Below are 25,391 nucleotides of genomic sequence, written 5' to 3'. Positions count from 1 at the left end.
GTATCACAAGGATTTTGACCAATCAAATCAGATATAAGTTCTGTTTGAACCATGTGATTGCGGCGTCACTAATGACGTCAGGTAGGAGGCCACTCTGATGACTCATATTTCCGTTTCCGGTTTCTTCCCCACAAAAACAGAATCATCCTTGCAACGTAGCAGAGTTCTGCGAACCAGCCGGTTTTGTTTGTGTTTCGTGTTGGATTTTCACTCGTGGCAGCGTGAGTCACTTCATACGATACTGATGCACGAAAATTAAGAAAATTAGTGAAGGAAATTATGACAGCTAGCAGGGGTATAATAGCGACGTGTCGATTTGCAGGTGAAACAACGATCGTTCTGTTGTAAATGAACTGTCAGCTGATGAAAGCACAGATCTAGAGCGGGATATTTACAACAAAACCAGTGAATATTGTCGTACAATTTCGTATCAGCCTACAGCTTCGGGTGCCTACCTGGTGAGTATAGCCAGCTTGTGGTTTCTGTCTTATTTTCTTATGAATTGAGTATTTATGTATTATAAATAGCAAGGAGGTTTTATGATTTACTAAACTGTTGTGTCTTCAGTCTTGGCGTATGATTTTTGTAAAAATGGTGAAAATCTTACCTGGCATTTGCCTGGATTTATCAAACGCATGGCTTGTGTTGACGACAAGTTGACGAAAGTGCATTTTTAAAAATCTAACTATTGGTCTGATTTGGATGCCTCTGTAGTAATGATGAGCATTGAAATTAAATGATTCTATGGCATGAACCCTGCCCATTGCCCTTAATGAAAATGAAGGGTGACATAGCAATTATATTTCAGCAGGTAGAAATGTGTGCATATGATATTTATAAGATTATGATGCAGATAGAAAAGTAAGGGGCTTTTGATCAAAGCAAGAACATATTATGATATCCAATGTCCTAAGACACACACTTTTCTGTGTCCTTGAACCTCGAAGGCTTGATGGGGTTAACTAAAGGCCAGTAACTATTCATATCTCGGAAAGAATGATTTTCAAAATCATACTGGCCTTTGGACCCTATCAGCCTTTGGATACCTCTGTTACCTCAGAAAAATGACTAACTTGCTGACTGGCAGGCCTTTTATTTTCATATGTTACATATACATAAAAAAGATCCTTGGCATTAAGAGGTCTCCCCAGGAGTTGGTTTGCTGTGTCCTTGAACTTGGAAGGCTTGACAGAATCATTAATGGGGAGTAACCAAAGGCCAGTAATTATGTATATCTCTGCAAGAATGATTCTAAAAAATCTTACTGGCGTTTGGAACCTATCAGCCTTTGGATACCTCTGTTACCTCAAAAAAATGACTAACTAAGTAACTTGCTGTCAATTAGAGTAGAGTAGAGTACTTAGAGTTTGCACTAGGTTAACTAAATCAAACTGGCTGGCCTTTTTAAAGATGTTTTATCAAAAATCCTTGGTATTCAGAGGTCTCTCCAGGAGTTGGTTTGCAGTGTGTTTGAAATGTGAGGTAATGGATGTCTGTGCATGCTCCAGTTCCAACCAGGCATGAACCATCTGTTGTCAGGCAGACACCATGATGAGCCAACCATCTGTTCTTCCCATTAGTCGTAAAGGAGTAGATTAGAAACTATTTGGACCTTGAAATTAGCACAGAATGTATAAAGAGTCTGAAATTGTTAGTTGACACAATGAACAAAAGACAAATGGTACCCTCTAGGCTGTAACCTATTACTAGTGACACTGAACAAAAGCTAAACTGTACCCTTTAATTAAAGCTCCAAATTGGGAAACCTGTTCTATTTGTTTTCACCTGTTTCTGCTGCATCTACTTCCTTCCATGGTTTTAAGTTTAGATAGAATGATTAAGATCAACAAACTTTTCTATTTTGCAGCTGAAAGAAAACAAACATATACATCCTCGTTATCTATCTTTAATCAAAAATGCTTTTCTAATACCCCCAAATGAGTAAGATCAAAGATACGTGAACATGGTTTATCCCAGCTTGCTGACGATGGACTTTCATGTTCTACTATTTCTAGAGTTTCATTCTCAGAATGTCTCTGTATGATGTCCTTGGAATAACATCATGATTCCCATAGTTTCATCTGACCTGGTTGCTGACAAGCTGGAGACAGTTTCACATGTGGCCTTCCTTCAGTGCAAAGGGGGAAATACCAAGGATTTTCCAGAAGAAAGAAAAAACAAGGATTGACTTGAAATCTTACAACTACAGGCCTAACAATTGCTAGAAACTACATCTGAGGAAGGTTGAAAGTTACCTAAAATAGATTTGTTGAGAGGGTAATATGATCCATACTTCAGCAAGGTGTTGACAGAAAAACCCAATATTGCTACGACCTCCACATGACCCTCTCTAGACTCTGGGGTATCCATATCATAACTGTAACATTGGAGTAAGGGCCATGACTACTGCATTACAGGGGTTACATCCCAATGTTACAGTATAACAATTACATCATCCCGTACAAACATATCAGATGATCCATTAACTTAAGTGCCTGTTGGAAATGGCATTTACAAATCACATTAGACTGTTGTAAGTCATAACATTCTACTAGTAGTCTTAGACAGTCGTTTTATTAAGATCTCCACCAAGAAAATGAAAGCACCGTGCACATTTCAAGATTTACAGTAGCATCTGTCCTGACATGATCTGTGTCCCTGTCAGGTAATGAAGAGGCCCATCTTCCACCTGCTCAGCTTCCCACTGTGCCTCCTCATCCATCACTTGTAAACCGAGCCCGTCACCAGTCAATGCCTTCTTTTCTTTCAAAGTTTCATGGCCACAATTCATATTGTATCTTCATGAAGTACATTGTAGTTATGCACGATAATTACCTTCATCAAGGTAATGTTTGCGGGAGTGTCGATGTATGTATGTGTCTGTCTTTCTGTGAACAGCATAAGTCATGAAAACGTGGAAGGATCTTTATGATATTTCGTTTATGGGTAGGAGTTGTCAATAGCTATAGGATGAAACATTAGGTTATGGGCCCCCCTGTGTCTTTCTATGGTACTGCAGCAGAACTTCTGGTTTTGATGTCTTGTTGCACAATACAAAAGAGAAATACACAGTGGTGCTGTACTCAAGCAGTTTACTTATAATCAAATCAAATCAAATCAATCTTTATTCAAGCAAACTGGCAGACATTAAAATTCTGAATTGATTTGCTTTTACATGGCAGCAATTTAAAAGCATTTCAAATGACTTAAAAGCATTACAACATTTTAAAATTTATAAGGGAGTTGATTAAACGAAACGAACACATTAAAAGCTGTACACTTTACACTGTGACATAACAAAAGCGAAGAATACCGTGTCAAATCAAGCTTTGTGTAAGATAAGTGAGTCGGAAGGCAGATAATGCATTTGATTAACAGTCATTCAATAGTTCAACAAGGTAAGGAATTGGCGAATGTTTATAACGGACTGTCCGGCAATAAGGAATGTCCAGCTTCTGCGAATTGCGTGTACATCTACCGGAAATGTTCTGCCGTAGTGGGGGTAGCCATTCGCGAAAGTCAGAGTTGAGCAGTGATTCAGCAAAAGTTCTACAGAGTGTACGACGACGGTCGGAAAGTGAGCTGAGGTTCAGTGTGGTTAGTGCAGTGCTGTAGCTGGAATATTGTGTCCCCAGGATGATTTTGCAGGCTCTCACTTGGATTCTTTCTAGAGCATTTGATTGTTTACAAGTCAACGCTGGATGCCATACGGGTACTGCGTATTCTAGTGTGGGACGCACATACATTGCGTAAACAGTCGTGAGGTCCGGAGTCGACACACCACATCTCTTCAGTCTGCGTAACATGAACAGTCTCCTGTTTGAAGATTTGACCATGTTATCCACTTGACGGTCCCATTTCAAATCGCTTTGAATGGTCGTGCCCAGAACTTTGATGTATGTTACACTTTCAAGGGCGTGTCCACTTATGAACAGAGGTTCCGGAGGGGGAGGGGTTCTCGCGAAACACACTTGAAGAACTTTACATTTCTTCGGGTTTAAGGCCATCTTGTGGTCACAGACCCAACTGTTCAGGCCATCAAGTTTGGGTTGAAGTGCACATGGCTGGCGTATCAACCGGGTCTCTGCAATGTTCATATCGTCTACATACTTCCAACGGTTGGCCTCTTCGCGGAGTGCTGCGTCAATTAGTGCGGTGAAGATGACTGGCCCAAGAAGAGTTCCCTGCGCAACTCCACAACTAAGGTGAAGCCAGTCCGAGGTAGAACCTTGGTAGGAGACCCTCTGCCGTCGGTCGGTCATAAAACTGCAGATCCACGGAATCACTGACGGGCGAACACCAATGTCAAGTAAGGAACGAACAGCAATTGTGTGATCAACTTTGTCAAAAGCCTTAGACAGGTCTGTGGTGACAAGGGTACAGATTGAACTTGGTAATGAAGATGATTTGTAAAGAAAGTCCACTAGGCTGACCAGCGCATGTGTTGTTGATCTCTGCTTACGGCAATATATAAGTGGCGCCACAGAACTAAATGTACCCAGCCTCATGTACCCCTGGTTGATGGGAACAGGATTGTCCAATGAATGACCAAGATAATATGATGATGTGAAAAATGACGATATCAAGATTTTGCAGTAAATGTGTGACAGAGGTGCCTACATTTCATATTGTAGCTTCACAAAGTGCTAATGTTTAGAATTCAATGGTTTATCATCCATGGCTATTTTTCACATGCTCTTTCCTGTCCTTTGCCCTTAAAATTTGAGTAGAATGTATCATTCCATGCTTGGGATGTGACCCTTGAGGCTTTTGTTCCTCTCTGAAGAAAGAAGCCTGTAGCACTGATATATTGCTGATATTGTACTTTCTGCCTTGTTGTTTATGGCAGACATATCTGATACTGGCCCCATCCTGACAGTCTTATAAGTCATCTTGTTTCCTATACAGTTCATTGAAGTCTTCATCTACTCGTTGATGACACACATTTGTATACCCTGGTTTCATTTCTTCAGCCCAGGTTGAAATATTTCATCTCATATGTACCAGCAAATAAGACTATTAAGAGTGATGGAAGCAGCAATAGTAAAGTAGGGTACAACAAACTCTCCAATGTGTCGTTAAGACTTGTGTCTGCCGTATAATGGCTACCAGGAGACGAACAGCAGGCATTAATGCAAATTGTTTTGCAGACAGCTCATACCAGAAAATAACAAATTATATATTCCCTCATTTTTCATCGGGGACTGTTCCATCGCAAAGTACAAGAGGGGTAAATTGGAAACATTTCTGACGTTTGATTCCTTTTCATTTACTGTGACTTAATAGTGCTGTTTCCCCTACATGTATTTGCTGTTTACAATGCTATATTTAGGACATTAGTAGGGGGTTGTCACCATAATAAGTATTCTTTAACTGTTTTATGAGGGCCTGCATGCTCTTTTCCGTAAGCCTGTTTTTATTTCCCATAACCATATAAAACCATCTTAGTCACGAAATTCGTAGCGAGGCGACAAAATTTTGTGTAATTGCCTTCCTTGATTTTAGCATAGTACATAGCGGGTTCTTCTGAACTTAAAGCGTAAAGTGTTGTCAGAACCCCACATGCAGACCCTCTTTTATGTACTACTAGTATCTTAATTTAAGAAATATTTTCTTGGCCGTCCCCCATTAACTGTTTCAACGCAATAACCTTGACACAATGCATTTACGTTTGAGCTCTGTTTCCCTTGCAGTGTTTGTAAACAGACAGGCATCGCAGACCAGCCATGGAGGACTACAAGTTCCTGTTTAAGATCGTGTTGATAGGCAACGCAGGAGTCGGGAAGACCTGCCTGGTCAGGCGCTTCACACAGGTGAGTGGACTTTACAAATGGGCAACAGTTTAGCCTAGGTGCCATCCTATTTAGTTCCCTGAGGTTCATTATACTCTTCCCTTACCAACTGATGGTTAGAGGAGAATATGGGAGCCCCAGTAATCTAACTAGGATGCCAACAACGTTTTACACTATACAGGGATATTTTTCTGATATTTCATTTGCCTATCAATCCATATGAGCATATTATTCTGAGCTAATGATTCTGCAATCAACGATGTACCAGTTGTGAGTGCATGTTTTGTATTTAGACGTATGCATACCCAATGTGTACTGTAAACATCATTGTGAAAACATTATTTCAGTGCTAGCCTGGACGCCATACTGTTTCCAGGGCCTACACAGGCCATCCCCTCTCCCCTGAATTAACTGAATTAAGGGTCTAGCTTGGGGAGCTGCGGTAAAATTTTGGTTTCCAATCTTAAAAACATTCTGTTTTTATCAGTTCAAACAAATGCTTAAGTCCCTGTTGAAGATCGTCCATCCTTTGATCAAGTAGTTCTGGTAAAGGATAAACCTGTGTTATATATCATATATATATATATATATCATATACTGTAGACTGCAGCATTTGGGTCATACCATTTCCCTTGTTCCTACCCCACAGGGCCTGTTCCCCCCCGGACAGGGAGCTACCATTGGTGTAGACTTCATGATCAAGACTGTAGATGTGGATGGAGACAAGGTCAAGGTGAGATGGTCTCTAAGCTCAGCAAATAGTCAATAACAAATACTAAAACCAACTCAAGATGTGATTGTCACATTGTGTTGTCATAGTCATAGTTTTCTTTGTAAACATGCCTCCTTCAGGCTAAAATGTTGATAGGTAAATCATAGTTCTTTGTGCACAACCAAAGACTCAATATGTAGCTGACATTTCGAACGATGACTGTCACCTTCGATTCCTCGGAGCAACTTAGCCAGATTTGGGACCGCATTCTTCACACTGCAGCAACGACACTTAGTGACTTACATGCAGCTGCAGTGCAAAGTAGAACCAGTCAGTATAGCCCTGAGGAAGTTGACAGATGGCCACCAAAATGTTGCCTAGGTACATGTATCAACTCTTTGGTGGTGTACAAAAACTTTGTGATCCAATAACATGTTGCATGATACAGATACAGATATCATGCTACAGATACAGATACAGATATCATGCTGTAGAATACAGATACAGATATCACGCTATGCTAACTTACAGTTGCATGTGTCCCTGTTGCCCACAGCTGCAGATTTGGGTCATGCGATAGATACAGATACAGATACTCAGTATCATGCTATTGATACAGATATCATGCTATTGATACAGATACAGATATCCTGCTATACTAACATGTTGCACACGTCCCTGTTGGCCACAGCTTCAGATTTGGGTCATGCAATAGATACAGATACTCAGTATCATGCTATAGATATACATGATTGTAGATACAGATATCATACAGCTATAGATACAGATGCAGATATCCTGCTATACTAACATGTTGCATGTGTCCCTGTTGCCCACAGCTGCAGATCTGGGACACAGCAGGCCAGGAGAGGTTCCGCTCCATCACGCAGAGCTACTACAGAAGTGCCCACGCACTGATCCTGGTGTACGACGTCACATCCAGAGAGTCCTTCGACTGCCTCCCCGAGTGGCTCAAGGAGATCGAGCAGTACGCCAACCAGCAGGTCATCACCGTGCTCGTCGGTAAGATACGTTCCTTGTCGAAACACAGAAGTTACTGACCCTACCCATTCCCCCCCTCTTCCTCTCTCCTCCCTTCCCCTTCATCAATCCTAGCCTGATTTCAATCAAGCCTCCTGAGACCGCTCGCCGCCCTGTAACCGCCTTGCTACCTAGGGAGGGGACAGAAATCCCCAGACAGCTGGAGTTTGCGTTATACAGACCACATCAATCCCAGCTATCCCCCCTACCATATGGGGTTATTCGTTGTCTCCTTCTCCTAGTCGCAGGTCTCTAGCCAGTTTGGAATTCCCCTTGATGGAATGTGGAAGATCCTACAAAGAATCATTTTTCATGTCATGGTGTACAAATTTCCATCATTTTGTTCAATTTTTGTGTTGGAAACTAGATCTACAGGTCAACTTTGCTTTAGAATGAATTCTACCAACATAGACAAAATTTCAAGGTCTACAGATGATGTTGTATTTTTCCCAGCATTTGTTGCTTGGTTTGTTAAGAAGGTAAGTCAAGCAGTAATCAGTAGATTTTTGTGTTCTAACTTGAAGCAACATCTTTACCTCTGTAGGAAACAAGATTGACCTGACACCGCAAAGAGAAGTGCCACCAGAAACAGGTCTCCAGTTCGCACAAGCCAACAACATGGCCTTCCTAGAAGCCTCAGCCAAGGAGGCGGAAAACGTAGAAACGGTCTTCATGGACCTTGCCAGGGAGCTAACCAAGAACGCCCGCAAGTACCTGTTAAGGAACACAGCCGAGGTCGACCCCAACATCACCGAAATCACGGGAGAGACCACTAATATCTCATACGGGGGGTGCTGTGGGTCTGGCTGATATGTCTATGGTTGTTGTTGTTGCTGTTGCTGTATGAACATACATTGGGTGCCTATGTATAAAATGGACTCGAAGTGAAAATGAAGGCCCCGTACACTTGCTTTGAGTGCGAGGGATGGATACCAGCTCCTCGCTTTACTTCCACATGCAGTGGTTTCTGTTGGCGTTAACTGATGTGGAATAAAAGCGACACAAAGCTAGGGTTCATTAGTCACAGTCAGGGCAAGTGTATGATGATCTTCTGTATTCTGATCTAGACACACAAAGGTTTCCAAGGTAGCAGAGGTGTGTTGTAAGTTAGTCTGGTGGAAGATTGTGATACTGTCTTACGTTAAAGACAAGGGGGCCGCCTGGTGGCAGTTCTGAAGCAAAAGTTGACATTGTTTTCAGACAGATAGAAAATGATAAGTTGCTGGAGCTGATAATGTTTGGGAGAAGGTAGTGCTTATCTTATGAAAGTAGTTGAGTGATATTCAAGACCAGATACATGTACATGTATCTTAAGATCAATTCAGGGTTCAGTATCTCTGTTCTTTCTTGAACCTACCACTGGTTATCATAATGGCGTGACCACTCAGCCTGCAATGTAGGTTTTCTTACCGAAGGCATCGATCCTTGCAAATCTCACAAGACCACTCAGAGAGTGTTAATGTGCTAACACCATACATGAAAAACAGTGCCAGACTGGTCAAGTGGAAAGGAAAGACGATTGAGAACAGAAACCCCATTTAGATTGGGACCAAACATGTAGTTTCTGGGGCAGCCTTGACTGTGCAATTAGGCTTGAGCTCACATCCCAAACTTGATTTAAGTGTTTTCAGCATTGGGGGCAAATGCCCAATGTCAGGCTAGCCTGAGTACCATCCTCCATTGTGACCGCTGGCTCAATTGTTTTGCTTGCTATACTCTGTGATTAGCAAGCAAAACGAGTGGTTACTATGGAGGATGGTAGTACCCAGGCTAATGTAAAAGGCCAGAGAATGACATGGATAACCCACAGTACCCAATATTGGGTAAAACGTTTGTCCACACTGGGCCAGTTTCTCAAGAAAATCCCAGCCTTTTCAGCTTCAGTATGCTCTCTTGGTAGCAGGGTTCTAGCTAGCTTGCATTTTTTTCCATCATCCCAATTCTCATTGATTGTAAGATCCTACAGAGAGTATTTTTGTTCTGTCAATTTATTCAAATTTAGACACTTTTACATCTTTACTCATGGATTTTTGTACGTCAAGGTTGACGAAATGGTCTAAAAATATTTCCATCATATGCAACAAAATTCAACAAAAATGATGGAATGACAGGTGCTTGCTAGAACCCTACTTGGTAGGGAAGAGACAGAGAGAGCGTACTAAAGATGAAAAGGCTGGCACCCAGACTATCTATACCCCAGTCTAAATGTGGACTTAATTAAATAGAAACCTTTCCTCCTAAAGCTGAGACTGTAACATTTGAGTATGGTTGGACCAAGAACTAGTTGTACGTTTCTCAGGGCTGGATGCATTATTGTCTCATTTACTAGTACTTCTGTTCCATTGAACAGTGGATGTGATGGAATTTTCATTTGAAAAGAGGAAGGAAGTTGCTATAGAAGAATTTTAGAATACCATGAGGTAGACAATAAAGGAAATGAGGTGGATTGAAAAAAAATCATTATGACCATACAGTTATTAACGTTTTGAATAACAGAGGGATGCTTTAATACAATGTTGTATTGTAGACACTTCTTTTTAAGTCTTGCTTGTAAAAAATGTGTGGGCTCTTTCTCAATGGTGCTGTTGCCAGTCAGATACCGTAAGGGTATAAAATGTGCTGCAAAGAATTGGCTGTATTATTTCAGCCAACATTTCCACCTCATCTGGAACAGTATTATGTTCTTTGGACTACTTTTATCACTTACCAGGATTAGGCAGTTTGCTAAGGGTCATCAAATGGGGAGATCTCGCTGCAATATTTTCCTCCCAACCCTTCAATCCTGCACAGTCAAACCTGTATTAGTGACCACCTGTACAGAAGGACCACCTGGCCAATGTGACCACTTTTGGGCCCTTAGATAATTTTTTTCCATTGACACGTGCATTAAAAATCCTGTCTATAGTGACCACTTGCCCACAAAGACCAGATTTTATCGGTCCCATGCGCAGTCTTCTTGGGCAGGTTTGACTATGACCCTTTTTTTCTGATGCAGATTTTATTTCAAGAATCTGACCACTTGTTTCCCTTGAAGTCTTTGACATTTTTGTACTTGGGTGTTTTTATATCAGACAGACATTTGTGCATTCAGGTGTTTCTTCTTTTGTGTCGTATCGATGATAGAAGCAGTGGCCATGGCACTGAGGGTTATTCCATTTTTATCAGTTCAGGGGGAGTACAAGTAAAAAAATATTTTTGAGACCTGTCCATTTGATAACTAGCCTGGAATCCATCCTATTAAGCTTCCGGCCGCTACCCTAGCTCCGCTGAGCTACCCAAGCTCCGCTGCTGGCCGGCAGCAGAGCTTGGGTAGTGCAGCGGAGCTAGGGTAGTGGCCGGAAGCTTAATAGGATGGATTCCAGGCTATTTGATAACCACCTTTCTATGTACAGTCAAACCTGCCCAAGAAGACCACTCAGGAGACCAATGAAATCTGCTCCATTTGGACAGGTGGGATTCTTGTGTCATTGGGACGAATTATCTTAGGAGACTAGCAAAAAGTGGCCAGGTGGGCCTCATGTAGAGGTGGTCACTTGTACTGTATTGAATTGTTCCTGACTGCCACCACTGAACATTTTACATGTAGTAATTCCCAGTTATGTCCAGTTGATTTTGTAGTTGAATTTGAAGTAAATGAAAGCTGGAAAACAGACCTCAGCTCAGCTTCAAGTCATATCTTTTGCTCTGGCTCAAGCCTACTGTACATATTATAGGTAATGTACACAATTGCATATCTAAGTTATTCTGGCTAACATAAGGTATATTTTGTGATGTAGTGACATATCTATCCAGTGGGTCTATTTTTGTGGCTATGTATGGTGCTAAGTGAGGTGCAGTATGCTTCGTCTTTTCTGATTTGCCAAATGTACATGTATGTAACAAATTCCGACCAATGTGTATTCTTGATTCTAGTAAAATCCCACCTACATGTAAACTCTATCAGAGGTGTATGAATTCTGCTTGTAATATGTTTTATCAGTAATAAATACTGTAAATCGTGACACTTTTGGGGTGGTTTTATTCTCTCGGTTTTTGCTATACTGCGAATTTATGGCACCGCAAATACATCTCCTTCGTATGACTACTGTACTACAGGATTGTTTTCACTGCAAATTTGTAACACAGCAAAAAGCTCCCTTTCCCTCCTGCCGCAAAATAAAACCACCCTGAAGTAAATGAATTTACAGTAGTGAGCCACCTATCACATGTACAAGATAAACATGTGTTTTAGAACATTTTATGTTCATTAATCAAAAGTGACTCAGTTGTACTATGGTATGGAGCTGAAGATATATATAATGTTATATGTTACTATTGAAGTATTGTAATCTGTTGACAGCTCTTTGATTTCAAAGGTAAAGTGGGATGGGAAAGATGAAGTTATTAGATGAGATGAATTTAGAGGGAGGTGCATGAAATAAAGGGAAAGTCCTCGGCACAGGATAACAAAATGGTTCATACAGAATGCTGAGTCCATGGAATTTTTGCTCCTTTGTCTTCTGTCTGTAGCTTGATCTGAGCAGTGTGCATATAGATGCTTTTATTGGGAGTTCGTCCTTCCAAAACCTCAAAGGACTACACATATATACAGAGAGAAATGCGTAATTGTTTGGTTTATTAGATGTACTACTGGTGGTGTAGCTATAAGAGAGGCTATGTTGATTTCATTATATGGATGACATCTGTGCATCAATTTTCGTCCGTTTCCAAAGAAGAAGAAAAGTTTTCTACCATACTGTAAGTCGTGCAAAGCATCAACATAATGAGCAAATATACGCTGTGAATTGCAAAAAAAGATAATTCGGAAAGCAGACACTACTTTCTAGAATGCCAAACTCAAAGAAGAAGATGTGAAAGACCAAAAATTAAGAATCCATTATTTGGTATACCATTGTCACTCTGTGTGATTAGTCATTTGTGCAACCTTCCTGAACACGTAGATTTCATAATGGCAACTTTTTTTGCTGAAAACTCTTTGAAAAGTTTTTAGACGCATTAGATCTCGAGTTGCCTCTTCCATAGCATGTGGTCCACAGACCTACTACCATGGCCTTATGAGAAATCCCTCGCTTTCCATTCTACCAGCCCATCCCACGTTTTCTGTTTGGATTCCTCCCAGGTGAAGAGTGGTTTGTAGCCGAGAAGGCGTGTAGCTTTCTTATAGTTAAAGTAGAAAGTCGTGTTTGCGAGCGTCAACAAAGCGGGCGTCAAGCGGGGAACGAAGGTGTAAAACGGCTTAGAAAGGAAACTAAGGAAAGCGAGCAGATAGGCGATAAAGTACATCAGCCAGAGCGGGAGGGCCAAGCTGTCGTCCCAACGTATTCCGATAGGGGCGCATAGCACGCCGTACAGCGTCGCACTGTTCTGTACGGGCGTGTCGTCGGCAACGTGGAACGCCTCGCCTCCAGCGGTCTGCGGCGACGTCACCAGGGTCTGGGCGGCCAGCAGGTGAGCCCAGGCGACGTTCCCTACGTAAGGGGGGCTGTCCTTGACCGAGGGGTGACTGATGCCTTTCTGAGGCCTGGCTGAGAAAATGTCCATGCCGAACTCCTGGCACATCTTTATAAGGCTCCACCCAGCGCCTCCGTAGATTCCTGCAGTAAGAAAACGTCATTTTAAAACTCCTACATAAAAAAATCCCCTCAGAGAGAGGTTGTTGGGTGTGTATAAACCAATAACACGACACAGACATGATACATTCTCGAGGAAACTGAGTCTTAGGGGCCCTGTCACACTTATGCGTATATTCATGTGCGTATGAGTTCCGCAGTAACATTTTTTTGGTTTAAGTAAATTTTGCGTGTGGGAAATTGTTTTCTACTTTGACCCACCGTTGAGCTGTCTAGTTATCAAACCAAATAAATTACTTCTTCTGTTGCAAACTGAACCTAAACCAAAATCATGTTAATACGCAACTCATGTGGGCTATTGTATACGCACAAGTGTGACAGGGCTCAAGGGCTGAACCATTGGGTTCAGTGGTGAAATATGCAAATTTATGGCTGCATGTCCAGCAACAAACAGTTTTGTCTGGAGATGTTTTGCTTTCTATTGCAAGCACATTTGTCCTTTAGGCAATAAGATGATGCCCCCCAAATCAAACGCATTGAACTATATATATTTATGGCATCTATTATTGCAACTATCCGCAAGACGCCCTCTTGCGCCGTCAGCGCCTGACGAAACAACGTACTTGTCCGACCTTAGTATTGCTCGGATGACAAAGTTTTCCTACCTCATATAGTGGGATCGATAAAAGGGAATTTATGATCAACCTAAACACTCGCTTTTGGGCCCCAATTATATCTTCAGACCGGACTCTTTTATGCTCGGAGTAATGCAGGAACTTGACGTACCTCCCGGTCTTAAGGCACATGTGTGCAGAGTTTTCCCGCCGTTTGTCCGCCGCCCGTTCCGCTGCAGCACCATGGCCTCGGCAGCCGCCTTGGTCCGGCCGTACGGCAGCAATGGGCACGAGCTGTCGTACGGCGTGCTCTCGTCCCCATCTTCCACTGGGTCGCCCCGACTGTTCGGGCCCACGGCCGCCCTACTGCTGGTGTAGACGAAACAAGGGACGTCCTCGTTCAGGCAGCACTGAAGCAGGGTCTCCGTCCCTGGTGTTTTGTAAGACGGAAAAGGTTAAAAAGTTAAGGTAAACCCATATTTAACCGTACCTTTTTGAGGGGCAGTGGATTGTTACCCACTGTGTCTAGGATACGGCATTGGAAGCCGGAGCTAATCCCTGTCCTTCCACTAGCTTTTACCTCTCCAACCAGTATTGAGACGGCAACTGAATAACAAATTTCACAACCAAGGAATAACGTAACAGTCGACGTTTCACCTCGCAATGCAGCTAGGTGTCACAGGGGGTGTCATTACTAACGTTTGGGACCGCATTGTTAGTTAGCTGCAGTGCAAAGTATTGTAGGTTTGGCCCCCTTAGTTATTTCTGAACCCTAAACAGTTTCTGTTTCACAGCTGCTAGAATGGAATGAGGTTCACCATACGGGTGAAAATATAAAGACACAGCAGAACATCATGTGACGTAATCACGACGACCTTGACAACAGACCTTTGACGTTGACGTCCCACAAGGTCGTGTAGCTGACCAATCCGATGATGTCGATCAGTGACGCTGTGTGGATGACCACGTCTGCACCTGCGCACACCTCCGTCATCTGCGCCATGTCCGTGACGTCACCGCGGATACGTTTGACATTGACCCCTACACGTCATTAGTCATTACTTAATTAGTGGCACATTTCTTTGTCAACATCTATATTTTTACCTATTTTCGTAAAATCTTTCATATATCAAAATAGACCGATCTCGAAGCCACGCCCCCTGTTCTATTTCGAACACCTCCGTCAAAAACAGTTCTTGACGGACAAGAATGGCCGCGGTCGCTTGGCTGACAAAAATGGGGACTGACTTACTAGTATGTTGAGCTTTCCTTGCTCCGAAACCCTCTCAGAGCGGGCCAAAGAAAGTGGCTATTGGTGCTGTTGTTTTGAGAGTGTGTGAGGGCAACTTGAAATGCACCTGTTTTCCCCTGCCTACCATATTGTGGTTAATTTTGATAAACATTAACAAAAGTTACAACAATAGGTTTGGATTCGTTTTGAAAGTGACTGAATCAGCTTGAAAAAAAACAACACAATATACAAACTCCAAACTTGCGAGTTGGTTTTACCTTTCCTCTCCGGTGACTTGTAGCTGCGCAGTTTTGTGTCGACCACACGGATCTCAGAGATGTTCTTCCCTCTCTCCACCAGCATGTCGACTATGTGGGAGCCGAGAAACCCGCACCCTCCCGTCACCACGTACGTCAGACCCGCTGTCATGGTTGACGTGCGGCTGAAATGTTAAGAAACGCGCAAGAAACTCTGAACAATTGAATAATAAGTTTATTGCAAATTCGAGCCCGTGGCGTGGGCTAATTGCAACACACAGAAACACACACATACACACACACGCGCGCACACGCGCACACACGCACACACACACACACACACACACACACACACACACACACAATACAACATCTCGGAGGCATCTCGTTACAGGCTTTCGTACACCACACACGCACCATGCACACACATACACATACACGCACACACACACATACACACACACACACACACACACACACACACACACACACACACACACACACACACACACACACACACACAATACAACATCTCGGAGGCATCTCGTTACGGGCTTGTGTACACCACACACGCACCATGCACACACATACACATACACGCACACACACACATACACACACACACACGCACACATACACATGTGCGTGCGCCCTGTCTTAAATACTTAGCCATTCTTTCCTAATATCGTGCAAGAATTGGGTCCGAACCCGCGACCTTAATTCAATCCTGCATGCAAGACGCCTGTTGTGAAATGACACTTGGATGCTGAGGTGTGTTTCACGGGTGAACGGTAGCATACAATACGTCTGACTTTTAGAAACGCAACGAAAACACTGAACTCTAGGAACATGGGACCTCGCGATGTTCTTGCGTTCGTTCGTTCGTTCGTTCGTTCGTTCGTTCGTTCGTTCGTTCGTTCGTTCGTTCAGAACCTTGTATTGTGGTGCCTAGTGGCACATAGGGCAGCAAGCTTCCTTGCTGTTTCAGTCGTAGGACCTACATTTTTACAGAGAGGGGTTGCCAGCCCTTCCACTTCAACGTGCCCGAGGCACCTCCTCGAACACGGGACCCCCCATTTTACGTCCCTTTCGAAAGAACGGTGCAACCAAAATCGAGAACCGGAGTCTCCCAGTTAGCAACTAATTTGAGCTCAACTATATTGGGCTGGCTGCTACCAGTTGAGCTACAGGGACATCCCTAACCTAGCGACGTTGCTGTGAATGATTATAGAGCTGCGTCACGGCGACCGCAACCAAGGTTCTCGTAGTCAATTTGGTTATCCACTAATAGGATAACCAATTAGACCTTTAGACCTATTCTCCAAGCAGAGGCGGGTGTCCTCGCCGTGAACCATGGCCAGTCTAACCGGTCTAAAGTATTCTCCAAGCAGAGGTTTCGGTCGATTGGTGTAGGAGTGTCCGGGAGAGAGACGTAAAAAATCCCGAACACTCCTACCCCACTCGACCGAAACCTCTGCTTGGAGCATACTAAAGACCGGTTAGACTGGTTCACGGCGAGGACACCTCGCCGTCAGCAGTAGGCCTCACTGCAAATGTGACACTTGACCTACCCTCAAGCACACAAAATCACGTCACGGTGCGTTCCTATGTTCTCGAGTGTCTTTACAATTGCCAAGCTTCCCTGTTAACGACCGAACTGGAAACGAGCGGACCATAGTTAAACCGGGCCAGGCAACCACCTGATGCAGGCAACCACCTCCAGTCACAAGCCACATCAAAACAGTCCGGTCCATTTTTACAAAGTTACTAGTAACCCCACCCTGTCCTGAGTAACCACCTGTCCTCAGCAACCATTTTTTCGCCAAGTCCCTTGAATGGTTGCTGAATCCAGGTTTGACACTGTAACGTTTTATGTTTATGGCGTTCGTAGGACTAAGTGTTAATGGATCTATTGGGACTTTCTTATATGTTTTCGACCCTTACCTCTTCCCTCATGACCTCAATGAAAAGCAGCCTGTAGACCGATTTGAGCTTCCCGTTCAAGGTTCAAGCAAACAAACGGAATGTCCCTGAGGGTCAACTGGTAGCAGCTTCACAGTTGGTCTGCTGATTACAATTAGTTGGCAACTGGGAGACCCCGGTTCAAATCCTGGGTCAGGACATCTCGGCTGGGGCAGTACCGTTTTTCACCGAGAGACTTAAAATGGGGGTCCCGCCGTGCTCGACTCGCGGCAGGATAAAGGGGAAGGGCTAGTGAAAGTAAAAATACACCCTGCTACAGAGACAGCAAAGACACTTGCTGGCGTACGTATGTGCCACTACAAGGGTATGTACAGACAAACAAATGCACTTACAACCTACCTGTTTTGAGTTACAGGAGCAAAATCTGGCCTCAACTATTCCTCAGGAAGGAAAGACAGACTGCGCAAGGTCAAGGGCTCACACGGGACCCCTTCCCGTGTGTGACGTCAGCCTGAACACCCCTCCTTCCACAGTGGTCGGGTCCATCGCAGGTTGACTTACCTGTGGTCGTTGGTTTTGTTGTGTTGCGCATGTACCATTATCCTACGCAGAGCCTCGCCTATGACATATACCTTTGGGAGGCTCTGCTAAACCGGGCTGAGGTTTCCACTTTTCTGGGCGTGGCCTCTAACCAGCTGTCAGTCAACTCCAGAAAATCAGCTTACCAAAAGAAAACATTCAGACGATTCTCTGATTGACTGAAAACTGGTTTGGAGGCATACTTAAAATGCAAACCAAGTACCGAATACGTTTTTAGGTGTCACAATGGGGTCCGGGGGCATGCCCACTGGAAAAGTGACATTTTCGCTCTTTTATGAAGGTTGAAAATGTAATTTTTCCGGTTAAAAAACGCTAGTATTTCCCGCATTCTGAGAGCATGGAGAGGCAAATAATTTTTGAGGAAAGGAAAGTTTTATGCGTCCACATCCATGCGGGAAAAGGCGGGTGGAGCAGTGCGGGGCCATTGGGATCTCATCCACCACGCATGTGCGATTTTTACACAGAGGAAAATAAATGGTTGTTCTCTGTCATCTTTCTTTCCACACAAAGATATCCTCCTAATCTGCCCAAAATATGATTAAACATGTTACTGAATAAAGAAGTGCAACAAAGGCCAGTGACAAGTCTGCACAGTCTTGTTTATTTGTTCTTCATAATTTGTTAATATATAGAATGTACATGTACAGATAAAGCTTTCCATCATTTTTGAAGATTGAACTCAGAGACACAGAAAACAAGAACTTTACAATCATGAAATAGTAATAGGTGCAACGGAACACAATTAACTTTGCCTGTGATGTTCCATGCTTATTCATGTGCATTTGTCCAATTTTCCTATTAGTGGATAACCAAATTGTACATAACTGTAAATAGTCAATTATTTTAATGCTCTGGTCTAATGATAATTTGCGATGGCTGCACTATTCTATCAAGGAGTTGATTCTATACCCCTATTTTGTACTATGCTTAATAGTTGTTGCCATACACTGTACCTTGTATGATTATTAAGTTCTTCTGCTTTTGTAAATACCATCTCAATTCAGGCTATTACTATTAGCCTGCAATGTGGTATATATGTATAATAAATAAAGTTTAAAGTTCAAACATAACAGTATGATGAATGACAATATAAACAAAGTAGGCATTACAGCAAGTAACAGTCACTACTACCTCACATTAAACTCATTAAACAGCATGACATCATGACAGACATTGCTGGCATGACGCAAAACTCAGGACTCCAATAGCCAGACAAATAGGAAAGATTCATTTGGGTTGAGAAAGTTTTCTATGTGACTGTGTAACATTTGTATCCTAAATTCAAAATGGGTAATTTTAACCTTCTCCCTGCTTGCTAACTCTGTAACCAATGCAAATTTCTCACCAAAAGGCTACTTCAGCAGGTTAAGAAACAATATTATCAAAAACCATCCCTTTTATTTCAACAAACAATGACTTGGAAGGTAAATATGGCATGCCATCATTTTACTGTCTGTGAAAAAGCCGTTTGCAAAGTGACATGACACCGGTGTGTCGCACATTCGCCGGCGAGTCTGGAATGGGAGAATCACCAAACAGATCAGGAGATGCCCCCAGATCACCACTTTCACTGCCACCATGCAAACTAGTCTCAAACATATCAGGAGTGCCCTGGTATGTGTCATCTGCAGGGTATCTGATAACATTCTTTAACATGCAGGAAACCCTTCTTCTGCATGGCCTGTCTTCTGTTCCAGGGATGATTCCTTCACTGTCACTATCTTGTGGTGAGAACTGGGAAAAGAAGTTGGGAGTGGAATCTGTACCTACTGATTTCTTTCTAGTAGATCTTCCTCCTCTGACCTGCCTTCTGTCGGCTGACATTGGGGACACTTGTGAGAAGAAGTTTGGTGTACCCTCATTCGACATTGGTGTTTGAGTTCTAGCTACACTGTTTACCGTTTTCTTGTCACTCATCAACCTCTGGGAATACAATTCTGGGGTCCTTTCATATTGAACATCACTGCCATAGTTATCTATGGACTGAAGTGGGGATTTCCTGTACTTGTAACAGGCAGGTTTCCTTGGCAAAGCATATTGAGAAACTGTTGGGAGAGTCTTTAAGACAGATTTTGAGACACTGTAATCATCAAACACTTCCTCGGTTCCTGTCAGCTTGCTGATCTCGTGCACTGATTCTAAATGACTTGAAAAGTGGACACTCTTCCTTCTCTGTGTTTCTTGCTTTGGTTCTTCAGCAGATATGTTCTTTCTTTCATCACTTGGCAACAGGTGAGTATGAGAGCTACTGTAGGCACTGTCCGAGCACTTCCCATCATCAGTTGTAGAGTTGAAAGACAGCATGCCTCTCACGGAAAGGAAACTCTTACATCTGCTATCATGGGGCGTGTCTGCTAGCTCATTGGGTGAGCTGTCAGGGCTGTCGCAGTCACTGTTAGCTGAATGTGAGGTACTGCATTCTGTTTGTGTAGGATTTGCACCATTGCATGCTGCTGGCATTCTTGTAGCAGCTATTTTTTTCAAATTGTTTGAAAATGGACGTTGAAGGCTACTGCACTCAATCTGTGTAGAACATGCACCGTTGCGCTCTGCTGGCATTCTTGTAGCAGCTGTGGTTTTGCCATTGTTTGTAACTGGAGCCATTTCTGTATGAACTAAGTTAAAACTTCTCGTACTTGTTCTACTGGGTCTTGCCAGGGAAGCTGCTCTAGATGGGGGGGCAGGAGTGTCTGGTAGCTCGTTCATGCCCCCTGCATCCCCACAACTATTCCTGCAGGAGTCAGGAGACTCTGTGTCGCTCAGATGGCCAAACGAGTCATCAAACAGTATGGAGAAGTCATGATTTTCCACCAATGCAGTCGTAAAAACTGCATTCTCCATAGAGTCCTGTGACTGCGACTGTACCATGCTCTTGCCTGCTGGCAACTTTCCTGAAGATTTCTGACTTTTTTCAGAGTCTGGAATGGAAACAGCAGAATCTGATCTCTCTACTGATGACTGCTTAACTGAAGATGTCACAGACAAAACTGAATCAGAGTCTGAGACAATTTTATCTCTGTCATGTGATGTGCTGTCACTTTCACTATCAATTTCTCCAGTATCTTTTCTAGACTCTTTCTTCTCTGTCCCTTTGCCTTTAGTCAATACCTCAGCTGTTTGACTGGTTTCTTCAATATCTAGAGCCACAAGAGTTTTCCGTCTCACCAACTGTTCAAAAAGAGACTTTGTTCTGCCTTTCTTGTCAGTGTTTACACCTTTCTTGTCAGTGTGAAGGAAGGATAAATTTCCTCTACTACCTTCCATGCCACAAGTACTACCAGTTTCTGTCCTACATGGATGAATGTCTATATTTGTCTCAACTGAGAAAACCACTTCATTTTCAATGGGCTGCTGAACTGGCTCTTTGATTTTGGACACATCTGCCTCCTCTTTTCTTTCACTTTCTACAGTAATGTTTTCATCCATTTCTGCCAAGAATGCATCCAGATCTTCAGAGTATGGAAAATCCTCCTGCCACATGGCCTGCATCTCCCTCTCTTCATCTCCAACATGTTCTACATTTGCGCTTTGCTTTTGTTTCATATTCAATCCATTGTCTTCAGATAGGTTGGTGCAGCTTCTTGATGCGTCAGAAATCTCCCTCTCTTGTTGTACCATATTCTCATCATGCTTTGAGTTTTGATCTTCTGCATTTGAGTCTGCCATAACCTTATAGTTGCCAGTTTGACAAATTCTTTCTGGACGATATTGCATAGGCTGGTCCAACTGGTCTATAAAGGTGTCCAGACCCTCTGAATACGGTAAGTCATCACATGAAGTTTTTGTCACATGATGCTGTATGTCATCACTACTACTGCTGTGTTGGTGAGTTGGGTTGCCATCCCTCCTGCATACATCATGGTTTTGGTCATCAAAATGGGCAAAAGAAGCTGTATCATGGTCATTCAGCTCTGCCAACAGCAGATAGCTGTCATTGACAGACTCGTCAAAACCTGAATTTTCATGTAGAACCTCCTCTTCTGTACTTGTTGTGACATCATGCTCACATAGCCTACTAGGTTCCTTTTCAGCATGCTGCAGGTTGTATGATACGTCCAAATCAGAGGCTCCAGAAGTCTCATCCGATGCATCCTGATTGGTAGAGGCATAACATATCTCCCCTGCCATTGCCGCCGGTTCCTTACATGCACTACCTCCCATTGCACCGTCTCCTATGCCTGACAGATGGTCCTTTTGTTTCCCTTTCTGACACAGATTTCCTGGTAACTCCCCTTCCCAACACGTCTCATCAAAAGCTCCCTCCAGAAACTGAGCCGACATATTCTCACATCTGCTAGTGTCTGGGTGTTCTTGAATAACAGCTTGTCTACCTTCATGTTTTTCATCCGGTACATCAACATCCTCTCTTATCTCACCATACGTGGTTTCTGAGCAAGTTCTTTTTTCCATTCTTCCCTCCATACCTACTATATCAGAAACATCATTTTGTCTATAGTCATTTGCCTGCCATCTATAAGACTCACTTTCCAGGTTTTCTTCAAAATATGTCTCATCCTGAGAGCTGTGGTGGGCAATAGAGTCAGTTTTCTCCATTGGTTCACTCTGTAAGTCATCCGACATGCTGGAAGATATCAGACTCTCACTCCCACTTTCATCACAGCTCAGAACCAACGACTGCTGACCGAGGCTCACTCTTGACATAGACTGTCCAAACGAAGCTCTAGAACTGCTGCTGGAGCACCACGAGATATCAGAGTTGCTCACACTCTTTCTGGATGGCAGTGTGTTTCTAGGAACACCAAATTCTCTACTACCTTCTCTCACTTTGTTGTCTTCAGTGTAGGTTTTCAGAATCTGTTTGAGCAAATCCAGTACACTTACAAACGGCGTGTCCCTGTTGGCATGGACCATCTGGTGAGCCACAAGTTGAGGTAATTTTCCGTGGTGCCAGTTCCTCTGCTGACAGCTCTTCTCTAAGATGTTTCTTATCCTGACAGGCGAGTGTCGTTCCCTCTGTGACCTTGACCTTTCACAATTAACCTTGAACCCAAATAGGAACATCAATCCAACCAGAGAATTCTGTAGAGCCTTGTGTAGGAGGGAGTCTGGATCATTCAATGTTGAGGCCTTGCTTGTTTTCAGATGTTCATCAAGAAAACTGAGGGGAAAAATGGAAAGATTATTGTAAAAGACACCAGACCTCATATTAAATTGGATGATTCAGGCAGTATCTTTTCAGGTAGTACTAGTATGATGACCAATTGATTCCACTGATGATTAATGATGTACAACTTAGCACATATTCAATAATGTTATGTTTATTTTTCCTGCTTGTAATTGGTAAGAGTACGGTGCCATTTTTAAGATTTTGACATATCTCATGTAACATATTGTGACATGCCAGTCGATATCAATAAAACTGAATCTTAAAAAAAAAAACAATAGCCTGTAAGTGTAAGTTAACCCATGAATTTTTATAAACTTTTTCTATCCATTTCAAGACTTAATTTCAAGACCTGTTTGAGTCTAAGAAAGCAGTTTTCAAGATAGAACAAAATGTATTCAAAAGTTACTCAATGCTTCAAGCAACTAGAAGAATTCTAAAACAGTCAGATGTTGCATCTGCTGTCATTCGTCAGTGACTGAGAACTGACGAGACACAGAGGACGTCTGAAACATCTGACTGTTTTAAAAACTTATCCCGCTGCTTGAGAAACTTTTGCATTGACTATCTCATTACCTGTATGTCTAACCTTTATTGACATAATTATAAAAATGTATCTCTTTTGAAAAACCCACCTCTTGAGTCCATTTGCACTGATCCCCAGGAAAGGTTCCAAACAGGTCCCAAACACGGCAACGTCACACAAGGTCTCGTCGTCTGCGATGGTGAGATTGAGACAGTATCTGTACTTGATGTCTGTACCTGTGTACACAGCGTGGCATCTCATGCACTCATACCTGTGGAAATCCGAAAAAGATTACAGTAGTCGAAAAATTAAAAGAAAAAACATGACAACTGACAGAAGACCGGAAGGTGACCCTCAACAGACACAATCATATTTCTGTCTGTATAGCCTGTATAACCGCCCTTTGGCATAACACACCAGCTTTGCGGGCATGCAGTGCTGGCAGCAGCTGGTTATAGTACACTGAATGGCCTGTCACACTTAACTTTTGCACATCTGACTGCAAATGCACATGCAACTATATCGTTTATATAACACCAAGCTTACTGTACCGTAATCAAAATTTCCCTGTCATTCCTGTTGTAGCCATTTGCTTGCTAACACTAACAACAGAAATTTAAAAGGAGAGTTTTAAAAGGTAAATAGTTAAAATACACAAATACAATACAAACTAAAGATTCTTTTTCATTTTACTTTTCCATCCAATGCCATTGCCAGGTGTAGTACATGTATATTGTGCCAGCGAGATTTTTACCTGAATATCAGCAAAAACCAAGACTTAACATGAGCAAGGAGGGTCGGGATTGGCCCAACACATGGGCCTTCCCACCTCCCAGTAGCCTGTTATGTTTGCTAAGGCTGCCAGCACTCTTATATTATTTTTTTCACACATTAGTTTAGACGTATTTCACTTTTTCTGCATTGTTTAGTTTTATTGAGCACCACTTCCACCACCGGCGGCACTTAGCCGTGCACCCTGGGTTAGCCTGTATTTACACAAGCTCTCCGCCGGAGGTAACCTCCGGCGGAGAGCTTGTGTAAATACAGGCTACACCCTGGGTATGATGCCCCATGGTGGGCTTTTCCCAGTATATTTAAGACAAAAACTAAGGAGGTTATTACCTCCTTGACATGAGGATTGGATACTTTTCCTCCTACCTGTTACTGTCTGTGTGCAGATGTAGCTTACAGTAGCAGTGGGCACAGCTGGGGTACAAACAGCTGCTGTCTCTCACGGACAGCACCTTCGCCAGCACCAGGGTACGGAACTCTCCCATAGACCTGGCAAAGAAACGGGTAACGTTATAATGTCATATCTCACTTCCTTTAAAATATATGTTCCCCTCGTATAAAGTACGGTATCTTTGACTTCTTTTCATTAAAAAAAAAATCAAGAGAAACTCAGATTTAGCATGACAATGTCATTCAAAAGGATACAAGACAAATCAAATTGTTTATTTCAGTATAATTTTTATCTGTTTGATAAAGTATCTTGACTGCAAAAGTGATATTCCTTCCCCAATTGCAACGTATTGATGACCTTTCAACATTTGATACTGAGTGAGTTGAATAGCCAGACACATCATACTATTCATAGGATAATTCCAACATACAGGCAGATAATGAGATATGGCACAAAAATGGTCTAAGCTAAGTCACCAGTATGCTCTTGAAGTTGTAGTTGTTGTTGACAGGTCTTGATGTCTATTCTTTTGACAGACGTGGTCACAAGGTGCTGATATAATTTGACATCTATCTTCAAAATTCAAGCAAAAATATCATCTGAAAGCCGCCCCCCTCCCCACACACGACGATAACCACATCGAATACTGTCACCGCATAACAGTTAGCTACAAACGGGAATATCATATCTTACACATATATCTAGAGACTTACAGCTGCAGAACGTATGTCTATCCCATCTTGAGAAGAAAAGAAATCGCCTTGTCCCCGTCCAGCTTTCAAATTTCCCACTACAGCGTCAACAGAGAGCTTGCAGA

The 25,391-nt window shown here is 42.7% G+C and overlaps 3 protein-coding genes across 5 annotated transcripts; 1 reads left to right on the top strand and 2 right to left on the bottom strand.

The window, feature by feature from the left end:
• Positions 1-95: 95 nt before the first annotated feature.
• On the top strand, positions 96-11,546 carry LOC136436325 (ras-related protein Rab-30-like). 2 transcript variants are annotated; one of them, XM_066430191.1, is made up of 5 exons: positions 96-221; positions 5,694-5,813; positions 6,442-6,525; positions 7,344-7,527; positions 8,090-11,546. In XM_066430191.1, the coding sequence occupies exons 2-5, from the start codon at positions 5,727-5,729 to the stop codon at positions 8,353-8,355; spliced, it is 621 nt and encodes a 206-aa protein (XP_066286288.1). In that variant the 5' UTR covers positions 96-221; positions 5,694-5,726; the 3' UTR covers positions 8,356-11,546. The 2 variants fall into 2 exon arrangements, with proteins under 2 accessions (XP_066286288.1, XP_066286287.1); XM_066430190.1 differs by having other exon boundaries at positions 111-458.
• Positions 11,205-17,699, bottom strand: LOC136436324 (3 beta-hydroxysteroid dehydrogenase type 7-like). Of its 2 annotated transcripts, none has more exons than XM_066430187.1 (5): positions 17,540-17,699; positions 15,239-15,402; positions 14,618-14,770; positions 13,902-14,159; positions 11,205-13,139 (listed from the first exon to the last, which is right to left on the bottom strand). In XM_066430187.1, exons 2-5 carry the CDS (start codon positions 15,387-15,389, stop codon positions 12,598-12,600), a joined length of 1,104 nt encoding a protein of 367 aa, XP_066286284.1. In that variant the 5' UTR covers positions 15,390-15,402; positions 17,540-17,699; the 3' UTR covers positions 11,205-12,597. The 2 variants fall into 2 exon arrangements, with proteins under 2 accessions (XP_066286284.1, XP_066286285.1); XM_066430188.1 differs by lacking the exon at positions 17,540-17,699 and adding an exon at positions 17,162-17,308.
• Positions 17,700-18,321: 622 nt separating this feature from the next.
• On the bottom strand, positions 18,322-25,327 carry LOC136436323 (serine-rich adhesin for platelets-like). The gene is made up of 4 exons (XM_066430186.1): positions 25,288-25,327; positions 24,550-24,672; positions 23,501-23,662; positions 18,322-22,859 (listed from the first exon to the last, which is right to left on the bottom strand). The coding sequence occupies exons 2-4, from the start codon at positions 24,666-24,668 to the stop codon at positions 19,187-19,189; spliced, it is 3,954 nt and encodes a 1,317-aa protein (XP_066286283.1). The 5' UTR covers positions 24,669-24,672; positions 25,288-25,327; the 3' UTR covers positions 18,322-19,186.
• Positions 25,328-25,391: the final 64 nt, after the last annotated feature.

This window comes from Branchiostoma lanceolatum, chromosome 6, assembly GCF_035083965.1.
Source record: "Branchiostoma lanceolatum isolate klBraLanc5 chromosome 6, klBraLanc5.hap2, whole genome shotgun sequence".
In the NCBI taxonomy this organism is placed as follows: Eukaryota; Metazoa; Chordata; class Leptocardii; order Amphioxiformes; family Branchiostomatidae; genus Branchiostoma; species Branchiostoma lanceolatum.
The sequence above is the reverse complement of the archived record's forward strand: the minus strand, read 5'-3'. Positions and strand labels throughout refer to the sequence as shown.

Coding starts and splice junctions, on each gene's coding strand:
- LOC136436324 (XM_066430187.1), bottom strand. CDS start 15,389: ATGACAGCGGGTCTGACGTACGTGGTGACGGGAGGGTGCGGGTTTCTC. Junction 14,160..14,617: donor GTGGGACGTCAACGTCAAAG/GTCTGTTGTCAA, acceptor ACAAAACACCAG/GGACGGAGACCCTGCTTCAG. Junction 13,140..13,901: donor ATGTGCCTTAAGACCGGGAG/GTACGTCAAGTT, acceptor TTCTTACTGCAG/GAATCTACGGAGGCGCTGGG.
- LOC136436325 (XM_066430191.1), top strand. CDS start 5,727: ATGGAGGACTACAAGTTCCTGTTTAAGATCGTGTTGATAGGCAACGCA. Junction 5,814..6,441: donor TGGTCAGGCGCTTCACACAG/GTGAGTGGACTT, acceptor CCTACCCCACAG/GGCCTGTTCCCCCCCGGACA. Junction 7,528..8,089: donor GGTCATCACCGTGCTCGTCG/GTAAGATACGTT, acceptor TTACCTCTGTAG/GAAACAAGATTGACCTGACA.
- LOC136436323 (XM_066430186.1), bottom strand. CDS start 24,668: ATGGGAGAGTTCCGTACCCTGGTGCTGGCGAAGGTGCTGTCCGTGAGA. Junction 23,663..24,549: donor CTGCACACAGACAGTAACAG/GTAGGAGGAAAA, acceptor GGATTTCCACAG/GTATGAGTGCATGAGATGCC. Junction 22,860..23,500: donor AGTGCAAATGGACTCAAGAG/GTGGGTTTTTCA, acceptor TTTTCCCCTCAG/TTTTCTTGATGAACATCTGA.